General features: G+C 32.8%; 2 protein-coding genes across 2 annotated transcripts in view; one reads left to right on the top strand and one right to left on the bottom strand.

Annotated features, from left to right (window-relative positions):
• Positions 1–2,124: 2,124 nt before the first annotated feature.
• Positions 2,125–3,305, bottom strand: LOC110021489 (blue copper protein-like). The gene is given in 3 exon segments (XM_020719999.1): positions 2,125–2,441; positions 2,443–2,636; positions 3,089–3,305. Coding segments are annotated over 3 exon segments (522 nt in total). The 5' UTR covers positions 3,255–3,305; the 3' UTR covers positions 2,125–2,279.
• Positions 3,306–9,791: 6,486 nt separating this feature from the next.
• LOC110021507 (methylesterase 3-like) overlaps positions 9,792–11,777 on the top strand; it is a 2,544-nt gene continuing 558 nt past the window's right edge. Inside the window, exons 1-2 of the mRNA XM_020720021.1 lie at positions 9,792–10,178; positions 10,789–10,929. Coding sequence (XP_020575680.1) covers positions 9,807–10,178; positions 10,789–10,929 — 513 coding nt within the window. The 5' untranslated portion in view covers positions 9,792–9,806. The remainder of the gene's footprint in view (positions 10,179–10,788; positions 10,930–11,777) is intronic.

Genomic DNA, 11,777 nt, shown 5'->3' on the forward strand with positions numbered 1-11,777 from the left:
GAGTGTACCGCCTTCCGAACCCGGACTGCGGCGCTAAGTTTATTATTTATATTTATTTTTAGTATTTTTGTTTAACTTATGCTTCCATATAAAATAAAACTATATTTGGTAAGGGGTTTTATGAGGTAATATATATATATATATACATTCGTATTACATATTACCTCATGTTTCTCGATCTTATTCTAGCAAATCAATAGAGATATCATACCATCCTCCTCATATAAATGATGGTAAATATTATTTCTAATATTGTTATTAAAGTTAGCTTATGGTCAATGAATTGCTTGCGTTTTAAGAGAAATAATGGCATACTATGGTTATTACGATTTGCAAATATGAAGTTTAAGCCGGTCGGTTCTGCAAATTTTAAGCAAAAGTTTTTTTTTATGAATTTTTAAAATTTATTTTATGAATTTACCACTATAAAATAATATTAATATAAAGTATGAATTTCATATTAAGAGAACTTTGAATTTTAAAAATGAATAAGTTTATATAATTATGAATTAAATTTAGTAGGTTTTTGCCTTTCCCTCGTTTACTTGAGCTTAACCGACAACCATTTTCTAGGGTTAAGTAAATTCATAACAAAGGTTGATTGCTTAATCTACTAATGGACGGTTTTAACTAGTCAATCACATTCTAATCAACCCAAAGCGACGTTTTAACTAGATAATTAATGGTGGCACCTAATTTTCTTCTTAAATGATATATATATATACACTGGAGAGATCTTGTGAGACGGAGGAGGAGGAATCGGAGAGGGATAGAGTCCAAACTCGTGTCTTACAATCATATGGCCTTACATTTCACCCTTTTTCCTCTCTCTGCTCCCTAAGGGAGCAAGGCCTGTTTGAGATTTGCCGTCAAAGGGATATCATCATGGGTGTGAGTTGACTCATAATTGGGGAGGGACAGTGATAAGTTTTGATGAACTACCTCCCGTATGATATATAAGCAGCTTTATATGGGGATAGATGGATCAATAAGCAAACTCGACATGTGCAGGCATGCTCAACAGGGGAACTCACGTGATCATTTCAATGGGTAATCTTTGTTGTCATCACATTTCGGACGTGGTCGATGAATACAGTTAATCGGCTATATGGGCTGTCAGCACATGAAGATATTGAAATTCTAGAAAAAAGTCATCTCAGTAGGCCCAGAAGGCTCATTTGCACCATGAAGAAAATTTAGGGTTTTAGAAACACCAAACCATCCGATGTCAAGATGGTTTTCAGTACTGGTAACCCAGTGCAGAAGCGACCCCATAGGCTTGTACTTTCGCGTCTCTCTCAAATTGCAGTCTTTACCCATCTATTTCCTATTCATAGACTAGAGTGTAGGGGTGTAAACGAGCCGAACACGAGAGAGCCTAGGCCCAGCTCATGTTGGACTCGTTTATATTTCGAGCTCAAAAAGTGTGTTCGTGTTCAGTTCGTTTGTTTAGCTAGCGGAACACGAGTCGTTCACGAACAAAGAGTCATTTTGACAACCCTAATCATGTAGCCATAAAATGTTAAAAATTGTGTCAAAATTTAAAACATCATTTGAATCTAATATAATAATTTTTATTCTATTTTCTCATTTAATACTTTTAATTGATTATAAATCTTTGTTGGCTTGTAGTCAATTAAATTTTTTAAAAATACTACTCATCAACTATATATAAGTGAATTTACGCCGTGTGCTCAGATCAGTTGGTTGGGATATACTTGTCAGTTGTAAGTCTCTTCTGGTCTGGAATTTGATTCCTCCTGAGTGTAGGGTGTGTTACTCGAATTCTTATGCGCATGAGGGATGATCGGGGATCGTATAATTGCATCCGATTATTCCTTTTTGAATATATATATATATATATATATGAAGGTGAATTTCTAACATAACTTCTAATTTCCTGACATTTTATTTAACTTTCTTTATCAAAAGAAAAAAATTGCGATTATTTTCATTCCCCCACTTCATTACTCCAACAACCTCCCTTTAAAAAAGAAAAAGAAGTAAAAGCAGCTAAAAGAACATATTCCCTTCCATTATCTAATTCCCCTCCGCCTTCGCCAGCCAAAAAATAAAATAAATAAATAAAAGAAATGATGAAATAAAGAGGCATCCACCAAACCATATATTCAATCATACCATTCCCAATTATAAAAAACTCATATATCACTGCTACAAATTAAACACCCATAAGACAGTCAATCTACCTCAAAAAATATGAAAAATCGGAAGATAACATCTGAGCCGTCTAATCTCTACAACCACAGACTTCACCAATCTCAAAGCCGACCACCGGCCGCCATGAACCACATACCGAAGAAGCCAACCACCGTCGCCGGAATTTGTGTTTTGGTGGCTGCAGAAAAGTGGTAGCCGGTTTCAGTGGAGGGTGTGGAAGGGGTAGTGGTGGTTCCGGATGAAGAAGAGGGGCCCACGGTGACCGGTGACGGCGAGCTTCATGCCGCCGATGCAATGACCGGGAACTCCGCAGACAAAGTAATGGGTTCCGGAGGTTCTGAGAGTGATGGTGGTGGAGCCGCTCGAGTCTGTGCTCAGATAGTTGCTCGTGGAGCACGATTGGTAGTCATTTGCCGACACTTCGTTCACTGTGTGCGTTCCAGCCCCGTAAGCAAACGCTGCAGCCAAGAAAGATGATTATTACTTCAATTAGGGGTTGTTTGGCAAAATCTTAAATGATTTAATATATTCCGTAAATTCAGATTTACTAAATACTTAATGTTTTAAATCTGTTTGGTAACGGCTTTGCTAAAATCTCTAAATCCTTGAAAAGTGCTTTTTTTTTTCCTTAAAATCATAACTATTTAACAATTAAAACAAACCAAATAACTCTTCCTCTAATTCTCATAATTTATCAAATCCATGGCTTCATTTTGTCCAAAATGACAGTCTGGCAAGATTTAGCCTGCATTCAGGTTAAATCTAGCTCTAAATCCGTTGCCAAACATCGTTTTGTTTCATAGTTTCCACAAATGGATTCGCACAATTTTAGTAGAGCTAAGACAAATCTGAAGAACTTCAATTACCTCGAATTAATCTTAAGTAATGAGTTAGACTTGAAAAAACTTACCTAGGCTATCTCCAACAGCAAAGGTTTTTCCACTGGTCCAACTTGAATAATCCACGCCAGTATTCCAACCCGAAGTATCGCCAACACTGTACACCGTGGCTGAGCCCATGTTAGCCCAACTTATGAGAAAAATTGTACCCATTGTTGCATAAATGAGCCTCGCCATTTTTTGATTTTAGAAAGAGATAGAAAGAATTGCTAGGTTTTTGTGAGAAGAGAAACAAGAGTTAATCTCTATATAAAGGAGAAGGAAGGGAAGAGTTGTTGGAGGAAAAAGGACTGTTCATTATTCTCCCCTACACTTTACCATTTATCAAAATAAAATTAAATGAATAATGAGAATGACTTGAGAATTACTCCATGCCTACCAACTGATGCGTAGCCATATTGAGCTTTTAATTTCTTTTTTTTATATATCTTATTTTGCCTTTGGGTTTCATAATATGGACTCTGATGAAGACAAGTGGTAAGATTTTTCTAAGTATTGTATTTCCTTAAAGATTGGAGAAGGAAAGGTAGGTGTATGATTGACTTTCCTACCAAATACTAATTTGTTTTGGTTGTCATTAGCTACAATGGTATTGTGTTTAGGTTTATTAAGATGGAAACTTTGTTGGGCTAATAGAAGCAGGGGTGTAAACGAGCCGGATATGAGCGAGCCTAAAGCTTATTTGTGTTCAACCTGTTTTAAATTTTTTTGTTCATTCTATTTGTATTCGGCTCAATTCAAACTCATTTGTTCTAATTAGGCTTTTGTTCAGCTCAAAATAATAATTTATTAAAATTTAATTAAAAAATAATATAATTAAATCATGAAAATTTTCTTTTTAATTATATTTATACTCTTTTAATAAGGAATAAAACCAAAGTTTAGTTTGCTCGCCCACGTCTTACATGGCTTAAATCATTCGTGACATTGTCTATGGAATAAAATGGAACTTTTCTCTTAATTTTTTAAAGAACATCACTGAAATTTTTATTCTATTGTAGACGGTGTGGGACTATATGTTACATGTATACCACGTAATTTTTATATATTAACATATCCGATATCCTTAATTTAATGAGGGCCTATGGCTCGGGGAACGGGAGAATACAAATTAATGTCACAAGAACTAAGGAAATTAACTTGTTAGGGACATTTACATGCATACCACCCAATTCTTGTGTATTTACATATGCAACAAATATACACACACACACACACACACACACACACACGGAAAATACTTGGACAATCCTCCTATACGAACACAAATAACAGCTATATATATATATATATATATTATTTGAAGGCCTGGCTAAAATTATTGAAAAATTAATAAAATGTTATGTTTTTTTAATATAATATTAAAGTTTAACCTAAAAATATTATACAAATATTATTTGTTTATTAGTTAATCAATTAGAGTAAAATCTAGGCGGATACAAACAAATAAAATTTGTTTATATTAGTTCGTTTATAAATCAAGCTAGAAAAGCTTATTCGTGTTAAACTCACTTGTTTAATGCACGAATCGAACAAGAGCTATGTAGCGAGCAGAGTATGAGTTGTTCTCAAATAAAGAGCTTTTTTTAATAGCCTTGAATACAAGTGAATTTGAAATAATGATTAAATATTTTTTAATAATGTAAATTGATATGGAAATAATATTAAATATAATGGTTGTAAATTAGAATATGTGTATACTAGAAATATTGACATTATGTAACCTAATTTGAGGATAGCTAACTAAATGATCTTTTCTATATTATGAAACCTAATTAGCAGAATTTAATTACTTAAATGGTCTTTCTTATAAAATTATGTTTTCTATATTTTAATTATCCTTATTGGTAGACCTTAATCTACGGTCTTTCTTAAAAAATTATGTTTTCTATATTTTAATTATTCTTATTGGTAGACCTTAATCTACTATTATTTATATGAGGGATTATGAAGGATTTAGGGATTCGGTCTATTTTTTCTTTCTCCCCACCTTTTGATGGTGGAAAAATCTCTTCCCGTTGGCGTTGGCTGATTTGCATCGAACCATATAAACCGCACTATTTGTAATTGTTTATTTGTTGTGTAATTTTTTATATGCATTGTTTTACACAGCATAGCCAGTGCTTAAAATAAAAATAATATTGGGTTATGTGGATTTGAAACACAAATATATAACAGAGTACTTGATCAATATGAGCTGGGTTGTGTGTGCCTATGTGCTCATTGGAGTGTTCGATTATTAGAGGGACTGACGCATATGCGCCAGCCTATGGGCACATATGTGCCCACTTATACCCAGGCATTGTTTTCATACAGAGAGGCTGGCACTTATATCTTATGCGCTCAATATTAGGCTCCCTACTTCTTTTCTCTAGAGATCATTAAGTTTAGGAGCCAAGTTTGGACACCTATGCGTTCGAAGCAGTTTGTACGAATTAATTTGTTCTTAAGCCAATTTTGGGCAAGGTAAGTGTATGAAGTGGGTTTTCCTTCTAAAATTCTTCGACAAACATCCTAGTGAAAGTGAGAAATGTCAAAGTGGATTTGAGGAAGATTCTTGCGTCGGATTGGAGAAGGAAGTTTGTAGAGCGTGTCTTGTAAGTTTCCTTATGTGTAGAGAAGAAATTGGTGTGTTTTTTTTAAAAACTCTCTGAATTTCTGTCGGTGTGCTCCATGATTTTTTTCTCATTCTTGGGGTTTTCCATATAAAATTCTTGTTTTTTTGTTGCTTTAATTGTGCTTCTGTTCATAATTTTGTTATGATTTTCTCGGATCTTGTACTACCTTTTTATTATGTGGTGTGGTTTAGTTTTTAATTGATTCTAAACTTGGTAAAGTTGGGAATTGTTCTTGGAATTTCGTATGAAACTGGTATCAGAGCAGGATTCAATTCGAGTGGGGGCAATAGACGAGGAGGCAAGGTTCAAAGTGGAAAAGTTCAATGTAACAAACTTCATTTTTTGGAAGACGCAACTGGAAGATTTAATATGTCAGAAAAAGTTATGGTTGCAACTGCAATGAATCACAAGGAAGCCTAAGTTGCCTATAGAGGAATAGGAAGTGTTTGATTGAACGACATTAGGTTAGATCTGATTGTCACCTTCCTCATCTATTGTGTTCAACTTTATGAATGAGAAAACTATGTTGGATCTGATGGTAACACTGGCCAAGATATACAAAAATCTTCTGCTTCCAATAAGATTTTTCTGATGGAAAAGTTATTCAACATATAGATAGTAGAAGGTAATTCAGTGGCAGATCATCTCAACAACTACAACATTGTGACGAGCAAATTGTGTTATTTGGGGATCAAGTTTGATGTTGAGTTCAGAGCATGGGTGATACCAACTTCTTAAAAAAAAAAAATTGGGATTATTTGGTTACGACGTGAGTAATTCTTCAGAGGCTTCTAAATTAAACTAAGATGACATCTGGGTCTGATGTCGAATGAAGAAGTTCGTAGAAAAAGCAGTGAATGATGAATCTTCAGGTTCTGCATTGAATTATGATAATAGTGGAAGAAATCTGGGCAAAATATAAGATCAAATGACCGGGTGAACGTATCAGAGGATTTTCTCGCAAGGCGACAATGAACTATATTCATGCTGATCATTAGATAGTTCACCCTTGGAGCAAGTATTTTACATAATCAAGGCAAGACGAGCGGTCGACGAACTTCTTACTGACCGAAGCAATCTGGCAGCCTTATTATCTTCAAATATCTCTGTATTACTAAAAGACCCCTTTGAAAAGCTAATGATAAGGAGATTGATCTGTAATTTTGTAAGACTATGTCTCATTCCTATAAATAGGAGGTTCATATAATGAATAAAGATTACGCATTCTTTCTGTTCAACACTGCACTCTCTCTTAGTTTCCCCTGTAAAACGTTCTATAACTTGGGTGTATTTCCCAGACCAACCTAGATTAAATAATTTTATACAAACGATCACAACGGTAAAAAATCCAAACTATTTTCCTTGCATCAGGTTTTAAATCACTGCAATCGTTAACACTGCAAAACAGTGATTTTAGTAACTTTTTTTTTATATTTTTAATCTCAATTTTTAATTAAAAGAATATTAATTACCTTTTTTTTCCTTACAGTAGGGCAATTAGTATATTTTGACAAATATATTGCTACGATAAAATAACTGTTTTTGTCACCATTTTCTTAAGACACTCGCTGAATATGAATCTAATATAAATAAGTCAAAATTAGGGAGGGCTTCGAATTTATATATGCAAAAATTGAAGTTTAAGTGTCAAATTTTTTCTGTGTGGACTTCTGACGTAACTCTACGTGTGGCGAAGCTTATTTCTGAGTTATTTTTAATTAAAATAATCCATAAATAACCTAAATATGAAGACCACGGGTTATTTCTAGATTTTTTCAGGATTATTGAAAATAACCCAGAAATAATCTGAAAATAACTCAGGAATAACCTCCGTCACACATAGAGTTGAGACCAGACAAAAAATACGTTTCAGATATAAATATATAAGAATTGAGTGGAATGCATGTAAATCATACAAGAATACTTTGAAGAGGGATATTTACAAAATAATTATGAATTATTAAACTATATAAACATATCATGAAGTATACGTACGCACAACGATATTGGGACAAATATCTTCTTCAAAACGGCTGAAAGGTACATACATGCCATTATAATTACAGGTGATTTTGGTGCTGGGCGATGTGGGACTTTTCTTGCAGTTGAAGCACTCCCTTTTTTTGCTGTGGGGCGAGGAATGGGATAATAACCAGCACTTAACTCGGTGCGCGCTTATCTGCTTTTTATTCTGTCTGCTTCGACTTTCCTGTTTTCAGTTTATTTATTTATTTATTTATTTTTTGGCCATTGATTTTTAAATGATTAGGCCTATTTAGGTTCATTTTATTTTATTTTTTTTATTTTATTTTGATTATAAATAAAACATGCTTAATTATTTAATTAAGATATCAACTAAAATTTATTTTGAATATTATTAAAAAATATAAAAATATAATGAACAGATAATTTTCTTAAAACAAAGAAAATGTAATCTCAAACAAATCCTTAAGTTCTAAGCTAAATTATATATGAAATTCAAATAAAATCTTTTTAAAATGTGCATTAATTAAATAGAAGGTTTACAAACATACCATAATTACTATGTAATTACATATATTAAAATTTAAATCTTGCTTTTTTACATTTATATCATTTTATTTACGTTTGAAATTTGTAATTCATTGTTTAAAAGCTACTAATTGAGATATGTTTGATGTGATATGAAAGATTTAGTATTATTGTTGGGTAATGTGGTATTATTGTTGGGTAATGTCTTTCGTTCGAACTTTGTAGTATTATTGTTTGATGTGATATGTGATATTACCAGTCAATCAAAATTTAATTAGCTTACATTTCTACCTACCACATCCCACATACCGCTCACCTACCTTCCCACCTATCACATTCCAACTACCGCTCTCTTGGTTTCTAAAAATAGTCTCTTATGGCTTGTCATAAACAATCCAAGTCAAGTTCTCTAAGAGAGAAAGAGATGAAGAAAGAGAGAGAAAAAATGAGAAAATAAAATAGAGATTTTCTTTTAAATGTCGAGGTGTTCGACTATGTAATTCCTCAAATAAATAAAATTTTATGCAGCTCCATGGACGTAGATAAATTTGTCGAACCACGTAAATTTGTGTGTCGCTCTAAAGTTTTTTCTGCGTGCAATTTTTCTCGTTTCATTTTTCGCTTTATTGTCGTCGTTTTTTTCACAACAGTTATAAATGTAAAAATTAAAATGTAGGTATTATATCAAAACACACACACACACACACACAATTATATCAACACACACATGCGCACACACGCACACAATAATTGTGTGCTATATTCTCAATTGTTTGTTGGTGACATCCAAAAGAATTAATTCAACCTGCCCATAGGTTGCTAAAGAGTTCACATTATAATTCATGACAAAAATAAATATAAAAAAAAAAGTAGGTTTTACTAATATCCTAATTTATCCCACTTAATTGGGGCATGGTTGCTCATAGTACATAAACAAATAACATTAGCATGATTGGTTTATTAAAAGTAAAAAAAAAACTACTAAACATTCAGTAGTAATAGTAATTTGATCCTCTTTGCTCCATTGAAAGATTAGTGTCACCCAATTTGAGTCCGTTAAAATATTAATTAGATACTCGATTCCGCTAGCTTTTAAAAGAATGCCGCTTGGCATATATCATAACCCTCATTCAATTCCACAAAGAAACATGCGCAAATATTGATGTATTCCATCATGAAAACAGTGATGAGATAACATCAACGACTACTAAAAAAACACTATCATTACGTGGAGGCCCTTCAATAAGACAACTTCATTTTATTCTTTTGATGAACAAAATATGCTTGTTCTTAATATTTAAAAAACAAAATAATATATTAGGTATATAGTTAGATAGATAGATAGATAGAAAAGCTGGCTAGAAAGAACAGAAAACGAAAGACGTGTCGGGCATTTGTCCCCTTCAGAAGCGTCAACATTATCTTTTGAAGCTAAATGATCTGAATTTGAACCGAGTTTTGAATAAAGACAATGAAGTTTTTGCTTAAAATATATCAAAATAAATTAAATAATCATCATATACAAATAAAATATTCCAAAAAAAACTATAAATGAACGACATGAATGAACAGATAAGATCAAATCAGGAGCGAAGGAAGAATGAGCAGCCAGAACGAAATGAAGATAATTCTAGTTCATGGCGCCGGCCATGGTGCCTGGTGTTGGTATAAGGTGGTGGCCATGCTGAGGTCTCAGGGATACTCAGTCACAGCCGTTGATCTTGCAGCCTGCGGCTCTGATCCACGAAGAATTCCTGAAGACGTATCTAACTTTGATGAGTATAGCCAGCCTCTGATGGATTTGATGGCTTCGGTGGGTGAAGGAGAAAAGGTAGTATTAGTTGGGCATAGCTTTGGTGGATTTAGCTTAGCTGCAGCAATGGATGCCTTTCCTGATAAGATTGCAGTTGCTGTTTTTGTCGCTGCATTCTTGCCAGATACTGTTCATTCACCTACTTATATCCTTGAACAGGTATATATCACAACTAAACCCGCATCAATTCTATATTTTTTTTTTGAAGATTTACGTACAGACACACCTTAATTTCTATATATTTACAAATTTAACACTTAAAAGTTCAATTTTTACATGTGTGATATATGCCACTTGATCTATATGTGAATAGGTGTATTTCACTCCTTAAAAAGTTAAAATAATGATACTTTTTATATGACATGAAAATTTTGAGTGGTGTAAATGTAAAAAGTGGAGTTTAGATGTTAGATATGTAACTATATATAAGAATTAGCTGGTAGTTATGCAAATATATAGGAATTAGGCGATATGTAAATATATAGGAATTAGGCTGTATGTAAATGGAAAAAATACTTATTTGCTCAGGTATTAACTGTCATTAAAATAACAATTACCTATGCATGATCAAAGTGTATTTCACTTTTTAAAGTTAATTGAAATGATGATATTTTTTGTATTATATAAATGATTTGGCTGGCATAAATGTCAAAATTAGCATAGGGGTTGGATGTATAAATAAAAAATTGATTGAGAATATATTGGAATAAGTTTATTATTATTATTATTATTATTATGCTTAATATATTTTAATTGTTCATTGAAGCAGCATTTTGAGCAATTACCAGATAAATACAATGATGTTGAAGTGAAGGCCGCTGTAGTTCCTGGAAAATCTGAGCCATTTATTATTTCAAGGCCACATTCTAAAGTTCTGGCCACCACATTTTACCAAAATTGCTCCTTTGAGGTAGTGTAAATCAGCTGATTTCATTCATTAAAATTAGGGATGTAAACGAGCCGAACACGAGCGAGCCATGCTCAACTCGTGTTCGGCTCATTTATACTTCGAGCTCAAAAATTATGTTCGTGTTCGGCTCGTTTGCTTAACGAGTCGAACACGAGCTGTTCACGAACAAAGAGTCATTTTAACAACCCTAATAATGTAGCCATACGGTAATAAGGGTTTGAGCAAGATTTAAAAATTATTATTTATATTAAAACATCATTTGAATCTAATTTAATAATTTTTATTCTATTTTCTTAATCAATATTTTAATTGATTATAAGTATTTGTAGCATTGTAGTCAATTAGATTTGTTTAAAATGCTACTTATATATAAACTTGATGAGTAGTATTTCGAGCCAAAACGAGCCGAACACGAATGAACACATCTTAGTTCATATTCGGCTCGTTAACTTATCGAACGAAATTAACGAGCCGAACACGAGTTTCTTAACGAGCCGAACACGAGTTGTTCGCGAACAACGAGCCGTTTTGACAGCCCTAATTAAAATATTTGATTTTACGGAAAATCAAGTTTTGTTGGGATTATGCAATTTATAAATTGTTTTCTTAGCGTTTACACTGTCAATTATCATTTTTAATATTTCGTTTTTCAACTATTTAGGATTTACTCAATTACATGTAAAATAGGATACCAAATGTTAGAACTACTACGCTTATCTGAATTATTGCTACTGTTTTAATTAGACTCTGATAACAAGTATAATATATGTTAAACTAAATCTAAGAAGCACTCAAGCTATCCTATAGCTGAAAAAAAACATTCCTTTGCATACTTTAGAAAAATTTAT

The sequence above is a fragment of the Phalaenopsis equestris genome, unplaced genomic scaffold (assembly GCF_001263595.1).
Source record: "Phalaenopsis equestris unplaced genomic scaffold, ASM126359v1 Scaffold000134, whole genome shotgun sequence".
Classification (NCBI taxonomy): Eukaryota; Viridiplantae; Streptophyta; class Magnoliopsida; order Asparagales; family Orchidaceae; genus Phalaenopsis; species Phalaenopsis equestris.